The sequence below is a fragment of the Canis aureus genome, chromosome 29 (genome assembly GCF_053574225.1).
Source record: "Canis aureus isolate CA01 chromosome 29, VMU_Caureus_v.1.0, whole genome shotgun sequence".
NCBI lineage: Eukaryota > Metazoa > Chordata > Mammalia > Carnivora > Canidae > Canis > Canis aureus.
Genome location: NC_135639.1, coordinates 6,269,398 through 6,294,574, shown reverse-complemented (window position 1 = coordinate 6,294,574; position 25,177 = coordinate 6,269,398). Strand labels below are relative to the sequence as shown.

Genomic DNA, 25,177 nt, shown 5'->3' with positions numbered 1-25,177 from the left:
CAAACCCTCTTGACAGATGGGGACATGGCAACTCAGAAGACAGGAGTGACTCTGGGTGACAGAGAAACCGGGACTCTTGAGTTTAACCCCAACCCCTCCTCCTGGGCTTCCTGAATCCTCAGGACCCGTCACTTGCTCCCTGTCCCCAACAAAGAAGCCCAGGCTGCTTTGGGCCGCTGGGGAAGGGCTGCTTCCTCTCCTCCCCCGTACGTACCTCAGTGGGGGCTCTTATGTGGCCACTTCACAGGAGTGTGGGGGGTGATGGCCCCCGGGGCCGTGTGCACCCGGCACAGCGGGCAGCAGGCGGGTCAGAGGCAGTGCGGTAGTTTGGTGGTTTAATCTGTAGCAATCCGGCCCAGCTCTGACCTGCAGGCGTGTGGTCAGGGGACCGCCCCGCCCAGCCCAGGAGCTGCCAGCCCCACACGACAGCCCAGGGTGGCACAGCTGGCGTGCTCCTTACGCGGCAGCCTGCGGAAGTTAAGGCTAGGTTAGCCCTCTGTGGTCCAGGTGGCGACATTCGGTCCTGAGGCCGGCCTTGAGACCCGGCTCCAGCCACCTTGGCGGGGCTGGCACAGCTTCTGGGCGGCTGCGGGTGTTTGCATGGGTGCAGCAGAGTGGCCCCCAGGGGGCACACCGGGGCCTGGCCTCTGGGCTCCTTGGCCGTGGGGGCCCTGGGGGAGGGCACTGCCTGCCTCAGTGTGTGCTGCTTGGGGCCAGCCTCTTCCCCAGGATCAGGCAAGGTGGCTCCAGCAGAAAAAGGCTCCTTGGGAACGGCAGGGGTTTGAAACTCAACTCATCAATCCAGACTTGACTTTTAGATCAGAAGGAAGTGGCGGGAGAGATTCTGACCCATATGCAGAAGCGTGACCACAGACCAAGATTCGGGGCCATCACAGTCCCCGCAGTTTCTGTTCAGGTCACACCACTAATTCTTGCCAGGTTCTTACTGTTCTACTGAGGTCACTTCGAGGGGAGGCGGCTTAGGCGCCCGACCAGTCTGGGCCTCTGCGCTGTGCTTCTGTTCCCTCAGCCCTTTGAGAGCGTCCTTGCTGGTGGCTCCCTCACTGTGGGACCCCGAGCCAGGCCTTTCGTAAAGCCCGGAGTCTGTTTCCTCCCCAGAGACATGGGGATCGCAGTCAGGGCGTCAAGAGGGATGGGGCGGAGAGACAGAGCCCTGTGCGCAGGGCCTGGCACCCACGGATTGCTCAATGGAACCCCCCACCCCAGGATTCCGCTCGTGCCGGTGATACAGTCCCCTCTCCTGCCACCAGCTCACGTGACTGAAAGATGGACTTTGGGTGGTGCTTTCATTCCACCCAGCCCAAGTTCCAGGCCAGGACTGTAAAAGCAGAAATAAAGTTTGGGGCCAGATTTCCAGAGCCTGTGTGCAGGGCCCGCCCTCTGCAGATGAACCCCTTCTCCGTGAACAAACCTCCCGCCTCTCGGACGCCCCGGCTGGCCGAGGCTGTGTTTTCTTTCTGAAGGAAGGAAGGAGGGGCTCTCCTTATTTGAATGGCAGTTGTCCACAGCTCACAAAGCAGGACCTGGAAGCTCCTATTTGGAGCACGAATACAACTACTTCCCACGCAGCAGATTTTATCATATCAGGTTTGGCGTTTCTCAGGACGTGGGCACATCCATTTCCTCCGCAAACGCAGCTTTGCACAGAAAACACTACACAGCAAGTGACAACACACTCAGCGTGAGGAGCCAGGGCGGTTTATTTGGTTTTCTTCCCGCTGCCAGCAGGGACTCAGCAGCGCGGGGCCTCCAGTGCCAAGCGGAGGCCCGTGGCCAGGCCCTGCGGCGTGGGGCTCTCAGCTGTGCAGCTCACGGGCAGGCCCTGGGCGGCCAGTGCGCGGGCCGTGCTGGGGCCGATGGCGGCGAACTGCAGGGGAGAGGGGAGAGGGGAGCGTCAGTGCACCTGCCGGGCCGCTGGCGTGGGAGCTCCTGGCACGCGCGGTCGCCCTTCCTATGCCCTCAAAATGCCTTTGCCCGCATGAGCTCATCACAGCCTCCCCGCCAGCCTGCAGCTCGGGTGCAGGGAAGGGGCGCCAGGCCCCAGCACCCCTGCCCGCCGGCCTGGCTGCATCTCCACCAGCCATAGTGGCCCATGGTTCTGCCCTGGGAAGGGCAGGCGGGGGGTGGGGTGGCAAGCCAAGTAGGCAGCAAAGTGTGAAAGGTGCTCTGGGCGTGGCAGGGGCCTTGGCTGCACCCCCACCCCCAGGAAACGCAGCAGCAACAGAGAGCGGGCCCTGGAGCCAGAGGGTCAGGGTCACATCCTAGCTCCCAGGGTAGTGGCCTTAGCAAGTGACCCTTCATCTCTGGGCCTCCGTCCCTTCATCTCTAAAACAAAGCTTACTAGCTTTCCCCTGTGAGGGTCACATGGGGGCCAGGTGAGCAACCACCTGGCTGGGGGCCTGGCACAGAGATGCTCAGCGGCCTGCAGAGCTGCTGGGAGCACTGTTGCTCCAGTGGCACGAGCCTTGTCAGCAGGATGCCTCTCTCAGAACATCGCATGTCTGTTGGGTCACATGTGGAGCCTCACCTGGGGCCCTGGTGAGGTGTCATTAGCCCCTCTGATCCTGTTTCCTCACCTGTAAAAGGGGTACCGTTACCCCTGCTTGGCAGGGCGAGCAGGGGGGTAAGGAGATCTGCTTGGCAGGGCGAGCACTCACGCTGCCCCCACGCCAACACTGGGGTGCACACACCCCTGCTCGGGAGTAGGTGTGTGAGGATGGCAGCACACCCTTACCCAGCACCCCCTCCGCCTGCCCTCCCTGGGTGGGTGTGGCGCAGGGAACAACTCAGGACGCTGCAGCTTGACGCCCCCCACGCTGGGGCATGTCAGAACCACAGGACAGAGGCTGCTGGCACCTCCACCGGGGGCCTGAGCTCCTGTAGGACCCCCCACCCCCCCTGTAATGCAGCCATTCCTCCAGAAACTCTCTGAAGACAAGATGGAGCTGAGCCCATACCTCACAGCACACACAGACATCGCAGCAGACCGCAGACCTAAATGTAGGTGGTAAGCCCATAAACGTAGAAGAAACAGAGCGATGAGTCTTCACGCCCTCGGATTAGGCAGTGGGTTTCTGAGATCCACCACTCACGGCACAAATAGCAAAAGAAAAGGTAGATACGTGGGTCTTTACCAAAATGGAAAACCTGTCATGCTTCTATGGACGCCATCACCGACGTGAAAAGACAACTCACGGGATGGGGAAGATTTCTGTAAATCGTACATTTGATGAGGAATTTGTATCCAGAACAAAGAACTCTGAAACCCAGCAGCAACAAGCCACACGGCAAGGATGTGGTCGGACCCTTCTCGGACGAAGATACAGAAACGCCCAACACGCACAGGCAAAGATGCTCAGAGCCGTCGGCCGTTAGGGGCATCCAACTCACAACGACCTCATGGCCACGGGAACGACTATGATCGTGAAGACAAAAAAGTCACAAGTGTTGGTAAAGATGTGGAGGAACTAGAACCCTCAGGCTTGGCTGGTGGGAGTGCCAAGTGCCACAGCCACTCTGGAAGACGGTCTGGTAATTCTTCAAAATTACCAAAGTTAAACATCAAGGCACCACATAAGCCAGCAATCCGCCTCCTTGGTTTGTTATACCCAAGAGAAATGAAAACATGCGCCCACACAAAAACTATCATCAGGGGCTCCTCAGCATTGCTGCTCAGAGCCCCAAAGTGGACACGACCCAAATGCCCATCAGCCGATGAACAGATAGAGACGGTGATGTATTCACAGAATGGACTATTCCACGGCGGTGAAAATGAGCCAAGTCCTCACACAGGCCACAGCACGGGTGAGCCTTGAAAACACTCCAGTAAGCGAAGGAAGCCAGTCCTGAGATCCCAGAGTAGGAAACCCGCAGAGATGGGGGGTAGACTCGGGGTTACCGGGCTGCCGGGCGCATCACAGCTGCCGTGTCCAGGTGAGGCAGCGGCCCCAGCACCACCCCTTCTCCCAACCCCCAAAGTCGCTACCCCGAGCACTTCAGGATCTCATCTTCATCCCTACAACCCTGAGAGTTAGCTCTGTTCTCCCCCAGTGACCTACGTGCCCATCCTGGGGTTCCCAGGAACTCACCATATGACTCTGGCAAGTCATTTAACCTCTCTGGGCCTCAGTTTCTCCAACTGTAATAAGGACAATAGTCCCAATTTTGCTTGAGTCCTACCCCTGGACTGGTGTGCGAACTCTGCAAGATACTGCCTGGAAATGCTCTGTCACCTGGCCATGGCTCATGTACCACCATGGCGAACAACGTGGAATCTGTCTTCCTGGGTTCAGATTGTGGCTCTCCCTTCCTCCTGTGTGACCTAGGGCAAGACACACAACTTCTCTGAGCCCAGTACTCCACCTGGAGAACTGGGAACCAGTGCTGACTCCGCAGGTGTGCAGTGAGACACACCTGTAATAAAAGGTAAGAGTCCTCACTCCATGTGCATGGGCACGGTGCTGGCGGCCTCTGTCCTGGCCCCCAGGTCGCCTCCGCCCTCTCCTTGGTCCCACTGGAGCCAGTTCAAGAGCCCGCCCATCACAGGCCCCATAAGCCTTGTCATTACTTGTGGACTCCTAGCAAATGGAGTCCCTAACAAGTGGGAATGTCAAGCCTTTGAATTCAAAGACATGAAAAAGGGGAACGGCTTTTAGAATAGATAATTACAAGATGTTTAGATGGGAAAACAGGGAAAGGATGCTGGCACGTGTGCCAGGCTCTGAGCCAAGGACTGACCCGAATTCTCATCCAATCCGGAGACTCCTCGATCAGAGAAGACCGTCCACAGCAGCCCCCCGCCCACCGCCATCCACGGCTTCTTGCGCAGGAGCACCCCCTTATTCACGGTTGCACAGTCCGCGGATTCAGTTTCCCGCGGTCAACCACAGTCTGGAAGCAGATGACCCTCCTCCTCCTCCTCACGTATGGGCAGCAGGTCAGTAGCAGCCTCACGCTGCGTCACATGCCTACATCACTCACTTCCCCTCATCTCATCACAGAGGCTCCTCGTCATCTCACATCTCCACAAAGCAGGGTGAGTGCAGTGCTGTTAAGATTTCTTGAGAGGGTTCGCGTAACTGTTAGTCTGGGACGTTGTTACAACTGCTTTGTTACTAGTTATTGTTATTAACCTCCTGCTGTGCCTAATGGTTATCCTAGGGATGTACATGAAGGAAAAAACAACCGCATTAGGACTGGGTAGTAGCCACGGTTTCAGACGTCCATCTGAGGGTCTTGGAATGTACTCCCCGCAGATAAGGGGTGACCACATGTCTATGAAGGCCACAGACGGATACTCGTCCTCATGTCACAAGTGAGGAAACAGGCTCAGAGGGGTTAATTAACTTGCCCAAGCGCAGCAGCCGGGAAGTGGCGCTCGAGAATCCTGGACCCCAGCCTTCCCAATGCTACAGAGCTGACGTCAGGGTGTCTGCTAGGTCAGGAGTGCTCTGACTTTCCTTGGAAATGCTAGGACAATCAGTAAGAATTTCTAAAAATCTGAAGAGACCAAAAGCCCACTGAATACCTCACCTTAATTCGATCAATGTTGTCACCAGATAACTCCTGAATATGCTTGAGGCTGTACGCAAGGCCAGAGGGACTGAAAAATGTGATGCTGGCCGGGATGCCCTGCAGGGAGAGAGTAAGATGCGTCTGTGGCCACAGGCCCAGGGGAGAGACTGTTCCCCAATCCACCCCCACCCACCCCCACACACACCAGGCACCATGAGCCCTGGAGCCCCAGGAGGGTTCCTGGTGGACGTGGCCTTCTCTGCTCCCTAGAGGCCAAGGCCGAGTTCAGGTGAGGCACCGTTCAGAGAGCAGGGTGCCACTGGGGAGGCTGGGTACTGTCCTCATCCCTCTGCCGACCAGAGGACAGGGCCCCACGGCCCTGCATGCCCAGCTGAGCGGACGGTGCCACCAGCTAATGTGGCCAAAGTGGCATCGATCCATAGGGCAGCAGCCCACGCCGGCTCCCCGTCAACTCTGCATCCTTTCTGAGGAAACAGAAGGCAGACTGGCCACATGGCCTTTTTGTTTTGGTTTGCACTAAATAACGGGACGTCCAACCAGCAAGGTCCTCAGAAGCCTGTCCTAGGAGGGGGATGGGAGGTCTCTCTCTGAATAGATGTGAAAACCTTAATTCACACAGGCGCCACCCATCCTCCTGCCTGAAGCCTCCAGAGGTCCCTGTGGCCTCCCGAATTCAATGCAGACTCGCAACAGGGGCCCAGCCGCCCTTCCCCCCACAGCTCCACCGGGGCCCCACATGATGAAGGACAGTCACACCACGGCCCCCCGCTGCCCAGCTTACTAGGTCTGGGGTGCTATCCATAGGGCTTTGTGCCTATCATCTCCTTTCATCCTTACACAAACCCTACGAGAGAGGTCTACCCCCATGTCACAGATCCAGAGATGGAGCCTCGGCAAGTCACACAGCCGGGGACGGTGCACAGGCACAGAGGCTTGGGCCTCTCGTCCCCAGGCCCCCGCCACTCGGGTGCCCGCCCTGCTGAGCTCTCCCTGGAAGCACCACGCACCTGCTTAGCATAGTAGCTGTTGAGGTTCACTTGGATTCCCGGGTGTGGGACCTTCTGATAGACAGTGATGCTTTCCATGGGAATCCCTGGACACAATCAAAAGCAAGAGGCAGGCTTTATCACACCGGGAGCAGGGGGTCTCTGCGCTGCAGGGCAGTTCGTGCGGACAGGCCAGCGCCACAAGCCAGACATGCCAACGCCCCCGAACAGGCTGCCGGGAGCTGAGGCGCAGACAGTGCACGCCGGCCCGGCTGGCTCTCCATAGCCGGGGATCCTCAGCTTACGGCCTCCTGTCCTCTGCTATTATTCCTGGTAGCGCGTGGGAGACCGACGGTAACACGGGGGAGACAGTCTCCGCTTTAATACAGGGGGCAAAGTTCCGGGGTCTGAGGTCGTCCTGGGTGACGGCCTTCATTCAGGACAGAGGGGCTGAGAACACAGCAGCTGCGGGGCCCTGGGTTTCCTGCCCTGGGGGAGCTAGACCCGTGCTCCACACTCTCAGGACAGCCCGTGGGGCGGCTTCTGTGGTTAGAGCCATGTCACAGGCAACGAGACAGGCATGTACAGCAGGTGTGACTTGCCCTCGCTCACGCAGCTGAACAGCAGACGGAGATTTCCAGCCTGGCTCTGTCTCACCCTGAAGCTTGTACTCCCACCTGCCGGCGACCCCTGCTCCCAGACCACCACGGGAGGGTGACAGGAGACAGTGTGCGGGTGGCCCCTCCGGCATCTGGGGCAGTGGCTGAGCTGCGGGACCCTGCCTGCCCTGGACACCGGCTCCATCCAGAGACTTTCCTCTGCACGGGGACCGGCCCCGGGTCCCTCCACAGCAGCACCCCTGTACTCTTGGCGAAGGCTCAGTGACACCCTGTGGGCGCAGGGCTACGGGAAGGAGAGCAGGCTGCACCCCACACCAAATGCGACCATGAGGGGTGACCCGCCTTCCCCCCGGGACTCCGCACGGCTGACCCCAAACCTGGAGGGGGGGAGGGAGACGGATGGGGAAGCAGTGCCCACGAGCCAGTGCACTGTCCTCACCTCTGTCCTTGAGCATCTGGGGCAGGATTTCTCCTTTGACGGTTCCACAGGGAAACAGAAGAGGCAATGCTGGTGACTCCCCTGCAGATAAATAACCCGACTTTGTCAACGCTTTCAAGAAAGGGGTGCGTGTGCCAGGGCGCAGGGTGGAGCAGCTCTGGGCCGCCAGTGTCGGTGGGTGGGAGGGAAGCGCTGACCTTGCAGGACAAGGATCACAGGGCATTGAGGCAAGGTGCTCAGAAAACGGGCGTCCCCGCAAGCCAGGGGCTGCTGTCCCCCAGGCCCCTCCAGCCCCTCTGGTCCACACGAGCGGGCACGGGGCTCTGCACTTCAGAGAGCTGGCTGGAGCCAGGCTCGCTCATGACGCGGCAGGGAAACGGCAGCCCTGCGTGGCCCTGCAGCCACCCACCCCAGAGACGAGCTGCGCGTCTACTGTCCCCGTCAGGACAGCGGCCACCTGGCCAAGTGCCCGAGGGGCAGATGGGTGGCCGTGTAGGGGCCCAGCCTGCTGGGAACAGCCCTGCCTCTCACCCCGCTCCCCATCTCCACTCTCGGAAGACCTGGGGGTGTGCTCAGCTCCAAGCTCTCTGCAGAATGAAGATGGCATGCAGTCCGAACGCTGACCCGAGACAGTACCATGCAACAAAACCGATGGGGCTCATGTCCGAATCCTCCCCAAAGTGAATATTTTGATAGACCCCCCCCGCCCCTGCATCCGTCCATCAGTTGGAAGAAGGTGTAATGGCTTTGCTCATGCACGGAGGCTTTTTTCTCTATCCCTGAGATCTCTGAACACCTCTTTGGGGACCGCAGGCAGAAGGAACGAAGCTCTTCTCGTCTGGCACCATCTCCCCCAAGGCCCAGCCCACCCACAGGAACAACTGGAGACTTCTTTTCTCCAGGTTACTCAGTAACTATGCACTGGTGAATGTGTTCTTTAAGCTGCTCTGTAACCGTCAGCATAGATGTAGAAGGACACCAGGGACTGGGAAAAACTCAAATGCAAACTAGATGCCCACTGATTTCTCTTTTCCAGCGGGAGGAAATGTTTCATGCGATGTAGACACCATCCTTGGAAACATATTTTCAACGCCATGTTTAGGCACTGTTTTCTTAACCAGAGCCCAGGCGTTCCTCCCGTGTGTGTGTGTGTGTGTGGGGGTGCTGGGGTGTGCAGGATTCTAGGGGCCAAAGCTGCTCCCACAGACCCTGCTCCGGGGCAGCGTCGAGAATCCATCAGGAAAACCAAGGGCCTGCCTTTGCAGCAAGCCCAGCCCTCGGGGTGTGCAAGGGACCTTCGGAAGATTCTAGAATCTGCCCTTTGAAGCACCTTTCTGAAGGTCTAGCACAGCACTGAGCTGCTCATGCTTATTCTCGGATTGCTGGCCACTAACTCGGGGGACGGGAGCTTAGCACGCATGTCCTGGCACAGGACAGAGGACTGTCTTTTCTCACCGCACTGCTCCCTGGAGAGCCAGGCCACGCATGCTGACTTCATGGAAACCCTCCACACTATCAGCAAAGGGAGGAAAATGTGAAAATGTCGCAGCAGGATCCTCTTCTGCAGAGTGGAGATCTACCACAGCTGTGCTTCCTGGGACCTAACCCCCTTCAAGAAGTCAGAGGCAACCCATTCTTTTTGGGGGATAAGTTTGCTGCCTGCAGATTTTTAACCCCATTAGGCCAACGCTAAATAGGTCAATGCTAAAGCTGGCTGATTCCGCAGAAGTGTGAGAGGTTTCCCGGAATGACAGGGAGAGATGGGGGCCTGGCAGAGGTCTCACCCGACAGAGAAGACCCAGAATGGTGACTCACGGGGCTCAGAGGCTGCCCATTCCTTTAATAGGAAGGAGGCCTGGGGGGCGGGGGGGCTGTGGGGGCTGAGGCCAGCAAGGGTGCTGAAAGTCCCAGGAGAGGGTTGTGCAGGGGGCTGGGGGACTCCGTAAGTAGTCACAGTAGCAATTAAGGTAACAAGGCTGATTTTTTTTTTTTTTTAGAAATGCCATTTCACTGGAGGACACGTGCGTGGTTGGAAAGCTCCAGCAGCTGTCAGGCTGATTTCGGCCTCCCAGGCGGGGCTGTGAGGAGCAGGCCGGGCAGGCTGAGATTCTCATGGTTGAGAATCCAGACAGTGGGGCTGATGGCAAGGGGAGCAAGAGCTGAGCTGCAGGGGTGGCCCGTCGGCAGCCCCCAATCCGGGGGACATTTCAAATAAACGCACTCCCCCATCTGACTCAGGCTGACCCCCTCTTGCAGGATGTTGTAATTCCCCCTTTTACCATTTATTTGCTGCTTTCTTTTCCATTAGAGGAGACCTCCTGGGAGGGGAGAGTTTTCTATCAGAGCAATGAGCCATCAGATTAAATGAGTTAATAGTTTTAAGTGCTCGCCAAAAAAATCTATCACATAGTTTTAATAATAATAAAAAGCGTTAAGTAAAAGAAATAAGCAGTAACTGTGAATTGTCCTGTTTCCTCCAAACACTGGAAGTAGATTCTTAGCTTTTAAAATCCAGTTTCAGAGCTTGCTGGGGGAGAAAGTCATTAATGCCTTGGTAAAACCAAGGTGAGCGAGCGTCCTTATTGGCAGCCAAGGAGAATCCTCATTTGGATATTCTAATTGACAAAGATTTATCAGGACACATAGGTGTGTTGGTAATAAGTTGGAAGAAGTAACAAAGGCTTTGCAAAGAACGCAGCCCAGTCTTCGCCGAGATAAGGCACAGCCTGTGCTTATCTCCCCTCCAAGCCTTGAGTCGGTTCATTAAAACACCGGTGTGACATCTCAGGAGTGACCCGGATCCTCCCTGCCTTGCGTATGCGGGGCAAGGAGCACACCGGCCTGATGGCTCTGCACCTGATAGTGAGGAAGGACTCAATTTCCTTCCATCTCGTTCTAGAACTAGTGCGTCCGTGGGGAGTACAGCCAGGTCATCTGCCCCAGAAACAGGCTGCAGCCACCCATTCCAGTAAGGAGCTAATTGACATCCTGCCCACGGAACCAGTCATTAATCTTCGTAAACGAAGGCACCTAATCCCCCAGGGAGTGCCACGTTCTACAGTTTACAGTGATTTCTACATTCAAACAGAAGGGCTTTGTTCCTGTTTACTGGTGACCATTACCCCCTGAAAACATTAGAAATAGCCTGGAGTTGGATCATTCTGGAACATATGCATCCCACACCATGAACTGCTGGGGGAAAACCCAATCACATGACATTCTTCTCGTCCCAGAAGAGGTGAGGCTCGGTGACCCTCAAAACAATCCTGTGGGCCTGAGGCCCCTGCGGCACCTAGGACAGTGGCCACCCCTGGGCCGCCAGCATAGCTGCCCTCGGCTTCTTAGCCGCTTTCGATGCCTGGCTGCACAAGAGTGCACAACTGACCAGCCCCCCAATTGCCCCGTCCCCCATACACCCTCCTCACACCAGCACAGTTCAACAGCGCTCAGCAAACACTGCATGGGATCACCTGCAGGCCAGGCCCTTTGAGGGCTGGGGGGTCGCAAGGGAGGGGGCCGCGCAGACCAGCGACCCTCACAAGACAGAGGGGGTTAAGCGACAGGACAAGGTACAAAGCGTGTGTGAAGTGAGTGAGGCCAAAAGAGGGCCAAGGTCTTCCGGACAGCGTGTGCACAAGGAGCTTAGCCCACGGCATCCCTTACACAGAGGGCTGTCCTCCAGGAACCTGCGGGAAGAACGGGGCCTCTGTAGGCATCACCGGGGGCAGGAGATGAGGGTGTGCCGGGAGCCACGGAGCCCCAGGGACAGTGGAGCTGAGTCCCAATCCGGTGACCCTCTGGGCTCAATCCTGTTTGAAACAGGTACTGGCCTGGGCTGGAGTGGAGGAGCAGGCGCCCAGCACCGTGTTCCCGTCCCAGGGCAGCACCTCTGGGCCTCCAGCCCTGGCTCTCGTATCCAGCACTCCGCATGAGCTGCCGTGCCTGGGGGGCTCTTAAACACGACAGTCGCTTGGCCCACGGCTCTAGTGGCCGGGTCCATGGTTCCACTAGCCCACCTTCCGGCCCCTCTCGCTCCAAGAGCTCCCCCACATCTTTGCTTCCATCAAGGCTGGACACCGCCTGGAAGGCAGACACCTCTACAACCCATGTCATCTCAGGTCCCTGTCCCCATGCTGCCCCAGGGACATGCTCCCAGGGGGTGGGTCCGCTGAGAGAGGGAGCTCAGAGAGGGAGGGGCCCCTGAGAGGAAGGGAGGGGGTGCAGGTGCAGGGCAGGTGGCAGCAGCCGCTGCCTCCCTCCACTCCCTCAGTCACTGCAGATGGTCTCCCTGGATATGTCGCCGCCAAACGTTTCATTTTGTGTAATGTTTGAGTTGTGTCAAGTCCTCTGGTGGAGAGAGGTGGGCTGGGGTCCCAGGAGTGGCCTGGTGCACCCAGGAAGTGTTCCTTGGCAGGGGGCTAGGGGTGAGGCTGACAAGTCAATGGGCTTCTTTGGGGGGAGGTGACCTTTTTCTACTTACGGGAACAAATGTATTCTGCAAGCTTTTCTGCATTTCCACAGTTTGCTCCTTCTGCATCTAGGCCGATTTTATTCACTGGAAAACAAGAAAGAAATATACATTTTCATGTGGCTATTAAAGCCCGCTGTCCCTGTGCTGTATGCGTGTGCTTTACAAATGACACAGGACGTCCCCTCCTGTAGCCTGGTATCCGAGGGCCACAGGCATGTGTCAGATGGGAGGGAGTCCAGCCCTGTCCCACCCTCCCTAGATGTCTGGCTTTGAGTCTCCGCCAATTTCTCTGCACCCCCCCGAGCTCACCTACACGAGGGGAGGATGCCAGCTCAATGGGACGCCTCTACGGAGTATTCGAGAGGATGAGAGCAAGCCGCTGGCCAGCTAGGTGGAGCTGAAGAATGGTGGCGAACATTTAGGATGTTCTGTGAGGGAGACAGAGGCCAGCCCCCATCCAGAAGGGTGGTGTGGTCTGACTACCAGACTGGAATGGAAGGGAGGGCAGGAGAGGTTCCATGGTAACCTGCCAACAGGGACCCAGAGTATTGCGAGTACAGGTCATCTGGGGTGAGGGGCGGACCAGCTGCTTTGAGAGATTCCTAGCATGAAGGGAGGCAGGAGCAGACCCCCAGGCTCCCCTGCAGGCTTCCACACGGAGAATACTGGCCCCTCGGCAGAGGATGCTGAGGGAGGAAGGGCCACAGGCCCGTGCTGTCAGGGCTCACTCCCTGTTCACGGGGTGTGGAGCAGCCCTGACGGAGGAGGTGCTGTGGGCATTGCATTTAGGGTTCATGTGAGACTGGCCGGCTGGTGACAAACTGCAGCTTTCACATAAACACCATCAGCTTTTAATTTACAGGTCATTTCAAGTGTCCTGAGTCCAACAGACAAAAGTCACATGTAGCTGTAAACCTGGTTCTGGAACAAAGCCGTTGCTTATGCTCACTGCCAGACCAGGCAGGACTGCCTCTCCTCTGATTGAACGGGGAAGGTCCCAGTACACCAGAAAGCCTGAAAACTTCCCAGGAAGTGGACTAGGACCTAAGTACTGCAGGGACGTCGATACTTAAACATCGACGTTCATACGCACTGTTCCTGAGTTAACCAGACAGGAGGAACCACCTAGACTCTCACACACCACCTTGCTGTTCCAAGTGAGCACTGGCACATTTTGTCCTCGCACGACCCTGAGACCCTGGGGCGTCCAGCATGTGTCAGCAGTGTCTGTAAGGGCAGGGACAGGGCTGTGTGGTCCTCCCGGTGCCCACAGAGGTTCTCAGGAGAGATCAGGGGAATGGATGTTTGCTGGAAGGTCTCGACCTCTGTGGCGGCAAGGCTGGCTCTGCTCTAAGTGGGTACAGGCATGTGAGCCAGCACTGGGGCCCAGGCAAGCCCGCCTTCCGGGCCTCCCCAGGCGACGGTGGCAGGGGAGCTTCAGGTTACTCACAGCTGTGTGAAACAAACCAATCTGATCCTACACAAACCTGCCATGGGGTTCTTTACATTTGAGAGGTTAAGGCAAGGACAGCCATGGTGGATCCAGTCGGGGGGCTCATGTAAACCAGGAGCTCCCCTGCTGGCGGATGCCTACATTCAAAAGGTATCAGGTGGTTATCTGAAGGTGAGATAAAATCCTGAGTGCAAATCAGTAAGAATCAACAAATGGGATGTGAAGACATATTAACAAGGTTATGGATACAGATTGTCTCAGTATTCTCCCAGAATTAATGGGAGCAATGAAAAATACTAAAAAACAAAACAAAACAAAACAAAAAAACCAGATATGGTTTATAGGGTTTCTGGGTAGCTCAGTCGGTTGAGCGTCCAACTCTTGTTTTGGCTCAGGTCACAGTCTCATGGGTCCTGGGATCAAATCCTGGGTCAGACTCCAAGCTCAGCAGGGAGTCTGCTTGAGGGTCCTCTCCCTCTGCCCCTCCCTCCACTGGCTCTCTCTAAAATAAATAAATCTTGGTGGACACGGACATCAGGACCACTTGTGTGGACCCAGTTTCGGTTTCTGCTATGAGAAACATTTCTACCTTTTCTTTGCTTAAAATGTTCAACTCTCCTGACCTGATCTGCAGCTCTGGGCGGGGGAGGGGGGGTGGGGGGGGCAGGGGGCAGTTCTTGGGCTCAGTTTGACCGGAGAGCTCTTATAAAATACCTCTCAGTAATCTCCCAGTGCTCACACTGCTGTGACAGCCCCTCCCCTTGAGTGCGGGCTGGACCCACTCAATTCAAACAAAAAGAAGGTGGAAGAAGTGAAGGGATGTCACTCTCCAAGATGATGAAAAGAAGCCAGTCTGGCTTGGATGCTCTCTTGCACTGGCTCTTGGATTATCTTGAAATAGGGGAATCCTGCTGCCGTGTTCTAAGGTAGCCCTTAAAGAGGGCCACGTGAAGGCTGGGAAGTGGATCCACATGTGTGCTTTTGGAGTTAGAACCTCCAAGTGGAGCCTTGAGATACTTGCAACCTGGTGAGGGACCCCGAGCCAGACCCGGCTCAGCCATTCCCAGATTTCTGACTCACAGAAACTGTGAGAAATTAAATGCTTGTTTCTAGTCACTAAGTTTTGGGGGAATTCATTACACAGCCGAGGATGACTGACACATGGGCCTGGTCTCCTCTGGCTGCCCCCGTTCCTGGAACTCTCCAGGCTCTTGCTGAGCCACAGGGTGAACAGAAGCACCAGCAGTTCAAGCAGTGCCTCCTCCCTGCACCCACCAGAGAGAGCTCCTCTTGGACATCATGTCTGGGAAAGTGAGCTAAGATAGAAGGTTCAAAAGTTGGGTGACTAACTTTCATGTTAAGAATGTGGTTTCTCCCAAGAGATTTTTTTTTTAAAGGTGCAAGCCCCCTAATTGCATCTTTCCTGTGATCAGATGTTTCGGCATTTAGAACTTGTGGCCTTTTCCTTCACAGCGGAATAAACAGGGAGCAGGCTGGGGCTGGCGGGTCCCCGGGAGACCAGGCTCTGCCGCCCGTGCCCACAGGATGGAGCGCACTGCTAGCAGGCTCTGGTTCGGGGTTTCTCATCCCATACCACCACTTTTGTTCTTGGGTATTCTTGTTTGACAGAACAATGAGATGCAAGACGAACAGTGGTACTCTTGGTATCAGACTGAAGGTAGCGTGAAAATCAAAAGAGGACAATTTACAAACACACCATGTTTGATAGCTGAAGTGCTGATGTGTTGGAAGTTGCCTCTAGAATTTTCTTGCCTCTTTACATCAGAAAAAAAGAAACAGGGCAGCCCGGGTGGCTCAGTGGTTTAGCGCTGCCTTTGGTCCTGGGCCTGATCCTGGAGACCTGGGATCGAGTCCCACATGGGGCTCCCAGCATGAAGCCTGCTTCTCCCTCTGCCTGTGTCTCTGCCTCTCTCTCTCTCTCCCTGTGTCTCTCATGATTAAATAAATAAAAATCTTTTTTTTTTGAATAAATAAAAATCTTAAAAAAAAAAAAAAGCAGCAGCAAAAGAAGGTGCAAGCAAATTCTTAACCGATTAGGGAGGAAATGGGAAATGGGGTGGTTTCCTTGGCAACCAAGGCTGATTCCCTCTTCCCTGATCTGTGTGGAGCTCCAGCGCTCCAGGTACACATTGTTCTTCATTGAATAGCGAAGCACTGGCTCTTAATTAGTCAGGCAACTCCATGCTGGTGAACTCCTCAGTGTCATTTTATTCTCTGCAAAGAGTGCTTTTCATTCTTAAGCTACTCTCACCTTCCACCAGCATTTTAAAATTCATTTGGACAAACTGGACCGTTTTGAAACAAAGCTGCACGTTGATTTCCTCACAATTGCTAAGCATTGCTTCATGCTTACTTTTCATGTTTACTTGCAATGTTGATTTTTAATGCTTCACTGTTTACCTTTGTGCTTTAAAAATAACAGACGAAGTCAAGACTGGAAAATGTGGACTATATTAAGAAAATTATAAAAAACAGCTATCGTACCACCATCTGGAGAGAAGTACCTTTCGTAGGGTTATTTCCTTTCAGGTTCTGTTCTTAATGTAGTAAAAACATACAACAAAATTTAGCATCTAAGCAATTTTTAAGTGTATAACTTCCGTGGCATTCAGTACTGTCACAATCATCACCCATATCCACTTACAGAACTTTTTCATCATCCCAAACAGAAACTCTACATCAGATTAAACAAGAACTTCCCATTTCCCCCAACCCCAGACCTGCAAACCTCTACTGTACCTTTAGTCTCTTTGGGTCTGGCTGTTCTGGGAGCCCCAGTAAGTGGAATTATACAGTATTCATCTTTTTGTATCTGGCTCATTTCACTTGGCATAATTTTTTTTAAGAAAAGATTTTATTTATTTATTCATGAGACACACACAGAGAGAGGCAGAGACACAGGCAGAGGGAGAAGCAGGCTCCCTGCAGGGATCTCCATGTGGGACTCCATCCCAGGACCTTGGGATCATGACCTGAGCCAAAGGCAGACACTCAACCACTGAGCCACCCAGGTGTCCCTGAGTGTAATGTTTTCAAGGTTCTTCCATGTTGTAGCATGTGTCAGAATTTCCATGATATTCTATTGCATGTGTACACCACATTTTATCCATTTATGAGTCCAGGGATATTTAGGTTGTTTCTACCTTTTGCCTGTGGTGCTGATGCTGTTATGAACTCTACATACTCCAAGGAGTATCTCCTTGAGTCCCTGTTCCTCTCCAGCTCCTTTGGGGGTAAGGAGGGCTCTGTATTTAGTACAGGACCCATGTTTTTAAATTAAATTGAAATTGTATCATGTATCTATATTGCATCCTGGTTTTTAAAAAAAAAAAAAAAGGATTTATTTACTTGCGAGAGAATGAGTGCACGTGCATATGAGTAGTGGTGGGGAGGAGGGGGAAAAAGAGAGAAGCAGACCCCCCACCCCCGCTGACTATGGAGTCTTCAAGGGGCTTAATCCCAGGGCTCTGAGATCATGACCTCGGCTGAAATCAAGAGTCAGACACTTAACTGACTGAGCCATCAGGGTGCCTCTAAAGTTACCTTTTGTTATTGATAACACACTTCTTTCAATTACGCCTGAGTTTGTTAATGAGGCAGCTTTCAGAAAGCCCTAAGGGATGGGGGCTGGTTCCAGGGTAAACAACCTTGTGATCAGAGACAGTCGTCTCTTGCCTCTCCCACCTCTGAGGAGAAGAGCAGACAGAGCTGGAGGTTGGATGAATCATCAAGAAGCAGGGATTTAATCAATCATGCCTGTGTAATGAAGCCTTCATAAAAACCCAAATGGTGTCACAGAGAAGTGTGGGAGGGTGGTGTACCAGGAAGGGGTGAGGAAGTGCTACACCCACCATTCACTCCCCACCTTGCTCTGTGCATCTCTTCCATCTGACTGTTAATTTGTATCTTTTGTAATAAACAGGCAATAGTTAGTAAACCATCTGCCTAATTCTGTGGGCAAATGACCCAACCCAACACACATTTGTTAACCAGAGTACAGAAGTATGACTATGGTAGTAGCAGAGACTACAGGAGAGAAGAAAACCAGTTTTTCATTCCCCAAGGACTTTTTTTCCATTCCCCAATGACTTAATCTTGTTTGTTTTTTAAACACTGTAGTTTAAAATATGATTTTTTGCTTATTAAATTTACAAATAGTTAATTAGTAAAATATATAATGTTGCTGGTAAGGGAACAGTGAAAAATCTCTCTAAAAAAAATCTTTAAAAAAAAAAAAAGGCAACCTTATCACTTAGCAAATACCAAGGTTCTGAGGAACTCTGTGCCAGGAACAGTGACAAAGAAAATTCATATTTTTTTATTACAAATCATAATATCATAGTCATTCCTGGTGTTTTATCTTTACCTCGATTGCTTACCTAGAGAAGCAGTAGCATTTCCAACCACATACACTGTCTTAGCGTTCCATTTTTCTTTCAGAGAATGCTTCCAGACTGTAAAACGGGAATTACATGTGAGCTGCAAATACCATAGTGGCTATTTGGACTGCTGCCCAAAGCTACTTGTTCATCCTAAGACATTTATTAACAAGGCAAACTATTAATAACCAAGTATAAAGAATAGCATCTCAAACTAAAATTTCATTTTTATTCTGTTCATATTCAGCAGGCAAATTTTTAAAAATTACTTTCGTGATATTTCAGTATGCCTTGCTTAAAGTATCCTCTCTTTTCCACAGTGGGCACTAGAAGCATGTTTAGTGTGTACCAGAAAACAAACATAACTTGAAGAATGAATTTGCAGGGTGACTTTAAAATTAAAAATCTAGACTTTTGGGATGCCTGGGTGGCTCAGTGGTTAAGCGCCTGCCTTTAGCCCAGGGCATGATCCTGGAGACCCGGGATCGAGTCCCACATCGGGCTCCTTGCATGGAGCCTGCCCTATGTTTCTGCCTCTCTCTCTCTCTGTCTCTCATGAATAAAATCTTAAAAAAATTTAAAATCTAGACATTTATTAAAATTTTAAAAATTTTTTATTTTATTTTTTTAGTAATCTCTATGCTCAACATGAGGTTCGAACTCACAACTCCAAGATCAAGAGTTGCACACTTGGGGCACCTGGGTGGCTCTGTTGGTTAAGCATCCAACTGTTGGTTTTGATTCAGGTCATGATCTCGGGGTTCTGGGAATCGAGCCCTATGTTGGGCTCCCTGGGGAGATTGTCTCTCTCCCTCTCCCCCTGCGCCCCCTCTAAAATTAAATAAATAAATTCTTAAAAAAAAAAAAGTCATACACTCTTCTAAGAGCCAGCCAGGTGCCTTTAAAAATATAGATTTTTAAAGAAAAAGTCACGGGTCATTAAAAAGGGCAACCTTGTGTCTCATAAAGCAATACAACTGGTTTCATTTCGGACATAAATCTGAATGCAGTCAAGAAACTGTAGTCTCGGATGTATCCATTAAGTCAAAGTAAAGCTAATACATTTCAGGTTCATAGGCAAACACAATTTTTTTTTTTTTTTTTTATAGTCACACAGAGAGAGGGAGAGAGAGGCAGAGACACAGGCAGAGGGAGAAGCAGGCTCCATGCACCGGGAGCCTGACGTGGGATTCGATCCCGGGTCTCCAGGATCGTGCCCTGGGCCAAAGGCAGGTGCCAAACCACTGCGCCACCCAGGGATCCCCAAACACAATTTTATAAAGAACATTATCATCTTATGACAAAAACAAACACCTTTAAATGTGGATTAAAGAAATACAAAGAGAAAATGAGTTGTATAATTATAAGGCCACTGGGTGTTCAATATTTTTTGAGAAGACAAGGAAACAGGAGTTCTCCATTCCTAAAATCTGATTATGAGTATAACTTTCCCTTACATTTGTTACACTACCCTTTACACTCACATGGGAGATTTCCTTTCCTTTCATTTAAAGATTTTTATTTTTTTAAGTAATCTCCACACCCACCGTAGGGCTTGAACTTGCAACCCTGAGATCAAGAGTTGATCCAGCTGAGCCAGCCAGGTGTCCCTGGGAAATTTCCTTTTAAACAGTAACCAAAGACTGAGTCTTACCTTCTTTCCTACTCCACAAATGTAAATAATATTTGAAAATTATCTATAGCATGTGAACAAGCCATTCTCCAATCTCGTGGCAGATATTTCTAACAGAAGGTGAATGTGTAAGGTGATTTTTTTAGGCTATAATGAAAGCCTAATTAAAAGTAGAGAGAGAACAAGCATTCACCACTGTCACTCATTCAGTGCCCACCATGGGCCAGGCAACATCCCAAATGCTTCTTTTGGGGGCTCAGATTCATAGCTGGTATCACAAATCTGCAACTTACAGACCATGTGGTCTGGGCAAGTTTCATACCCTGTCTTCAAACTCCTCATATGTCGAGTGGAAAAACTAATTGTATCTATTTCAAGGGTAAGTCATTTAAGATGGGGTCTGGCACAGAGAAGGCACCTTGTCAAGTTCTAGCTAGCTAGTAGTTACAAGTGATGAACTTGGGATGGAGGGATTATTTATTATGCCCACTTTACAGACAAGGAAACCAAGGCTCAGTGAAGTCAAGGAACTCGCCAAGGTCAGAATGGCCATCTGAACTGAGGCCTACCTTGCCACAAAGCCATTCTGTAATGATGCCTGACTGCTGCCTCCACTCCTTAAGATAAGTAGGGGTGGTCAGGTTTAGGTCTGAGGCTGGCTGTGCACTGACTGGTTCCATGGCCTTGGACAAGTCCTTACTCTTCCAGAGCTTCAGTTTTCTCATCTGTAAAATAATGAGGACCACAGTATGTATGCTTCTGGCCAAAAATCCAGGAATAAATGAGATAATGAATGTAAAGTAGTTAACAGAGCCTGGTATACATTAGGCACTCCATAAATGTTAGCTATGAAGCTATCGGATCAAAAGATGAAGGTGGTTGTCCAGTCTGAACCGAGGCTCTGTTCCTATGTTTTGATGGAGAGAGGAGGAGGTAGAAGGGTCTAAGAGATGATCGTGTTATTAGGTGCCTGACAGGGCACGAGCCATCGTTTCATTGTTGATACATATACATACCAGCATCTGTGACAGGGCACCACGAGGCACTCCCTCCCATCAGAGAGCTGCCCGGTCAACCCATCGTTCTGTGTGGGACATTAAGAGTCAGCTTACAAGGAGAAAGGTCATTTTCTGCTTCCTCCAAAGGTCACACAAACATGAATTAACTTGGTATGTAAATACTTCATTGAGCAAAAAGTCACTGAAATTTTTAAAATATGAAAAATCTATTTCTGGAACCCAGTCTCCCCAGTGGGAAGAATCAGAGTAAAGGAAGTCTGGTGGAATCCACAACAGAGCCCCTCACCTTCAGTTTTATTGTCTTTCTCCAAACACAGCTCCGCTGCTTCCACTGCTCTGGGGCTGGTAAAAATGAGTCCCCCATAGCCTTCGGGATGAGACAGCTGTGCACCAAACAGCAAGAGGCATTTTATTTTACATGATGCCAATTTCAACATTTCCTAGATTTCCAAATGCTTCACAAAACTATTCCTTCTATCCATCCACCCATCCATCCTTCCATCCACTCTTCTACTCAACACCTCCTAGGAGCTTACTATATGCCTGGAACTATTCAGGACTTTTAGGAATATACAGGTGAATTCACTATTCGTGGCATTTTTCTCAAGCAGTTTATAGTCAAGAGGAGGGATAGGAAAGAGCACTTTCGGGTGGTATCGTAACAGGAGCAGAGAGGGGCAACCTGACCCAGCCTGGGCTTGGGTGGGGTGCAGGCAGGAGGGCAGACTGGACTTGCATCTATAATAAAACTGGAATCTTCAAGGGGCACCTGGATGGCTCAGTCAGTTAAGTGGCCAGCTCCTGATTTTGGGTTAGGTTATGATCTCAGGATCCTGGGATCTAGCCCTGCGTTGGGCTCTGGGTTCAGCAGGGAATCTGCTTGGAGAGTCTCTCTAACCTATTCCTCTACTCCCCCAACCCCTGCTCATGTTCTTTCTCTCTCTAGGGTAAATTAAAAAATCTACTGAACATTGCTGTTTTTACATATTCTTTCTCTCTATCTGTGAAAGTTCCCTGTGAGATGTGTGGGGTTACTGTCATCTCATAGGTGAAGACTCAGGCTTGGAGAGGCTAAGGACCTGGCCCAAGGTAAATAGCAGAGCCAGGACTTGACCACATGCCTTGTGCCCCCACTCACTGTATAGGGAGCTATATGGACGTCCGTCCAGAAGAGCCTTCAGGAGGCACACTGGCTGGTGGTGACAGGAGAGGCTCCTGTGGAAACTCTAGTATTTGTGTGACCACAAGGTCCAAGATGTGATCTTGAGTGATGAGATCTTTGGGGCCTTTCAGAGCTGCTTATGGAGGGCATGCTGACTTGGGTCCCTCTTACATAGTTCACAACTCAGGGCAGAAAAACGTAATAGATACCAGATCATTGTCGGGTAAATTACTGAATGGATAATGCAATATTCAGCCCAAGTCAAAGGGGCGCTAACAGAGGTGTGGAGCCCGGGAGCAGGGCTGGGCACCGTCGTCCGTGAAACTAGCCTGGCTCTTGGCCTCCGGGTCTAGAAAGGAGCTCCAGGGGAGATGCCCCGAAGGCGCTCTGTTCCTCGGACGGGGTGCATGCTGGGGAGGGTGGCCTGAGCACTGAATCTTGGAAACATTTGGAGGTCTCAGCCCAGTGGCCCAACCTGGGGAAGGTACCACCTGTGCAGGGCATGGTCAGGTGGGAGGGTAAATGGGAGGATGGACTGGACTGGCTGCATGGCTGAGAGCCCGCTCTGCCACCTGTTTCCCAGGCCCTCACAGACCCCGCCTCCAGGTCAGGGTGGCTTTCCGGAGGAGCTGCTAGAAGCTCAGGGACGGTCTAATAGCCTTCCACTGTAGCCAGGTGAGGCTGTGCTGCCATCGTTGTAAAGTGTGGTAGTAAAATGAGGGAGTGAAGAAATTCTCCAGCTTGGGTTGGCAGGGAACCTCCAGGGACTCAGACACTGACAGACCTTACCTTCTCAGAAAAACTGGGAAGAGACAAAAACTCAAATGATAAAACAGGGATCAGAGTGGCTTCAAATCCATATAATCCTAATTCCTGCAAATACAAGAATATAGTTCTGGATTGGCCAGGGTTGTTTGGAAAATAAGGAAAGAGTCACAGTAACACCATACTCTGCGTCAGCTCCTCAGAGGGTTAGCAGGCCTCCCCACCCTTCACCCCTGATCCCCTTAGCTTCCTTAGTAAGGCAGTGTCATGCTATGCGGGGACCAGGAGCCTTGGGCACTTACCCTGATGTATGGATCTTGGCCACAGTCATCCTCTTTAGGGTCTTTCAGTAAAAGAACCTTCATTATCACCTGGCAGTCCTTCCAGGGCGCTGTGACAGAGCAGAGAAATGGAGGGATCTTAATTAGATCTCAAGGACTCTTCCTAAGCAATGTTAGATGGGACAGGAGCACGGTAATCAACTGCTAGCTGAGGTGACCTATCCTCGCCCACAATGACTTAGCATTAATGGGCTCGTTCCTTCTGAAGACCCTGTCACTGATAAGGCCAAGGGACGGCATGCTAGCACTCGATATCACTTGGAAAGGCAGATGAAAGCCATTAGGGAAAGCCAGTGTCCTGGCCACACATTTAAGCCTCGTAAAGAGGAGTGATACATATTTGGGGTTGTATCATTAACAAATAGACAAATTATTTTAAGGAAATAAAGAATTACTTCCTTTCAAGACAAATATACTGAGTAGTTCATAAACATAAGCTCTTTAGGGAATAATTATACTGACCCTTCTACTTCTCAAATGATGTTTTATAAATGTCGAATATTATGAGGTATCTTTCAAAAGTGTTCTAACAACCTGGAAAATAATTTGTTGAGATGTATCAAAAGCCTTGAATACTTCATACTCTTTCTTCCAATAATTTCACTTCTAAGAATAAATACTAAGGCAATACTCAAATGTGTGCAAAGACTAACAAAAACGTTCATCTGGGAATTCTTTTTTTTTTTTTTTTTAAACCGAGATGTCATTGACTTACAACTTAAGTTTCAGGTATTTAGCTGTTCATTTGATACATTTCTATAAGGCAGTATGATTACTACCTTTGTAGCTCAGCTAACACCTCTACCACACCTCCTCATAATTATTTCTTTTTTGCAGTGAGAATAATTAAGATCAACTCTTCTAGGAACTTTGAAGTTTATAATACAATATTGTTGACTATAATCACTATGTTGTGCATTAGGTCTCTAGGACTGACTCTTCTTCTGGTTGCAGGATTGTATCCTGGTATTTAGAGTGGGAAACAAAGTAAATGTCCAAAAGCGAGAGAATGGTAGTTGTATGAAATCATTAAAATATTCATTAATAACTTAATTACATGGATTATTTAATCACATCATAATGCTAAGTTTAAAACGTAGTTGCATGAATAGTATAATTTTATAAATTTTACATCTACGTATATATGAAAGGATTTGTACCAAAATACTACTACTAATTCTTTCTTTCTTTTTTTCAAAGATTTTATTTATTCATGAGAGGCAGAGACATAGGCAGAGGAAGAAGCAGGCTCCCTGCGGAGAGCCTGATGCGGGACTTGATCCCAGGACCCTGGGATCACACCCTGAGCCAAAGGCTCAGACCACCGACCACCACTAATTATTTATGGGTGGCAGGTTAGGGTGATTATTTTCTTGTTTACCTCTTTCTGTATGATCCACATCTTTTAAACAATAAATATTAAATTCTTTTGGATCAAGGAAGAGAATTTAATACTACCACCCCCAAAGGCCTCACAATAAATGCTGCCAGAGACCTGCAGAATAAATTCTGCCTGAAATGTGGATTACTATCCCATAAGTAGCATTAGGCCCACCAGCTACTTACTAAATATTATAAGGTGGTTGATAATAGCCAAACAGTGTATATTGTTTGGAGCAGAAATGTGTTAACTCTGAGAGCCATTACTTGTGATTTATTACTGAATCGGTTTCTGAAACATTATAGCATCTATGGGACATCTTAGGAAAATTTGGCTCAAAATGAATTGCTTTGTATCTAAGCAACCAACCCTGGGTGAACAAATAATAATCATGAAATCAAGTTCTAATTATTGCTGCCGTTGAGCTGTTGGCTAGAGAGACTGGGGATTTGGGGGAATGGGCAGTATTGTTCCTATCATTTCCTGAAGTTACTTGGAATGTGTCTCACACAGAAATTAGGAACCGGCCTTTCTGAGATGGTCACGCTCAGGTGTCAACCCAGGGCTCAAGTTCCCATTTATTCACAAATGCTTTTAGCCAGAGAGATTATCCTAGGTAATCTAGGTGGGCCTCCTCCAGTCAGTGGCCTTAAGAGCAGAACTGAGGCTTCTCTGAGGAAGAAATTCCAGCTGTGGACACAACGTCTGCTCAAGGCTCGAGCCAGCCTGCCCTTCTCGGTGGCTTGCCCTTGGGGTCTCAGACTTGCCCTGGCAGCCTCCACAGTTACACGAGGCAGTGCCTGGCAGTAGGTCTTAATCCATTCCCACTTCTTCTAAGTGATTTTCAGGGTAGTGAGATCAAACACCAGCTGTTTCTCTGGTTGAACCCCCAACTGATCCCAAGAGACCCTTCTAGGGCTCCAGGAAACTGTAAGTCACTGAGTGGCAGGT

General features: G+C 51.1%; 1 protein-coding gene across 9 annotated transcripts in view; it reads right to left on the bottom strand.

The window, feature by feature from the left end:
- The window catches only part of UROS (uroporphyrinogen III synthase), a 35,214-nt gene that overhangs the window by 1,936 nt on the left and 8,101 nt on the right, over positions 1-25,177 (bottom strand). For 3 of the 9 annotated variants that reach the window (XM_077877248.1, XM_077877247.1, XM_077877246.1), the window contains 9 exons: positions 22,807-22,895; positions 22,529-22,612; positions 20,864-20,960; positions 17,926-18,000; positions 12,082-12,156; positions 7,602-7,682; positions 6,564-6,649; positions 5,554-5,652; positions 1,698-1,888 (listed from right to left, as the gene is read on the bottom strand). In XM_077877248.1, the coding sequence (XP_077733374.1) occupies positions 1,754-1,888; positions 5,554-5,652; positions 6,564-6,649; positions 7,602-7,682; positions 12,082-12,156; positions 17,926-18,000; positions 20,864-20,960; positions 22,529-22,612; positions 22,807-22,869 (795 nt within the window). In that variant the 5' untranslated portion in view covers positions 22,870-22,895 and the 3' untranslated portion in view covers positions 1,698-1,753. Of the gene's footprint in view, positions 1-1,697; positions 1,889-2,555; positions 2,598-3,227; positions 3,437-5,553; positions 5,653-6,563; positions 6,650-7,601; positions 7,683-12,081; positions 12,157-17,925; positions 18,001-20,863; positions 20,961-22,528; positions 22,613-22,806; positions 22,896-25,177 lie in introns of those variants that run through there. The other 6 variants (XM_077877252.1, XM_077877251.1, XM_077877250.1 and 3 more) reach the window with 4 other exon arrangements.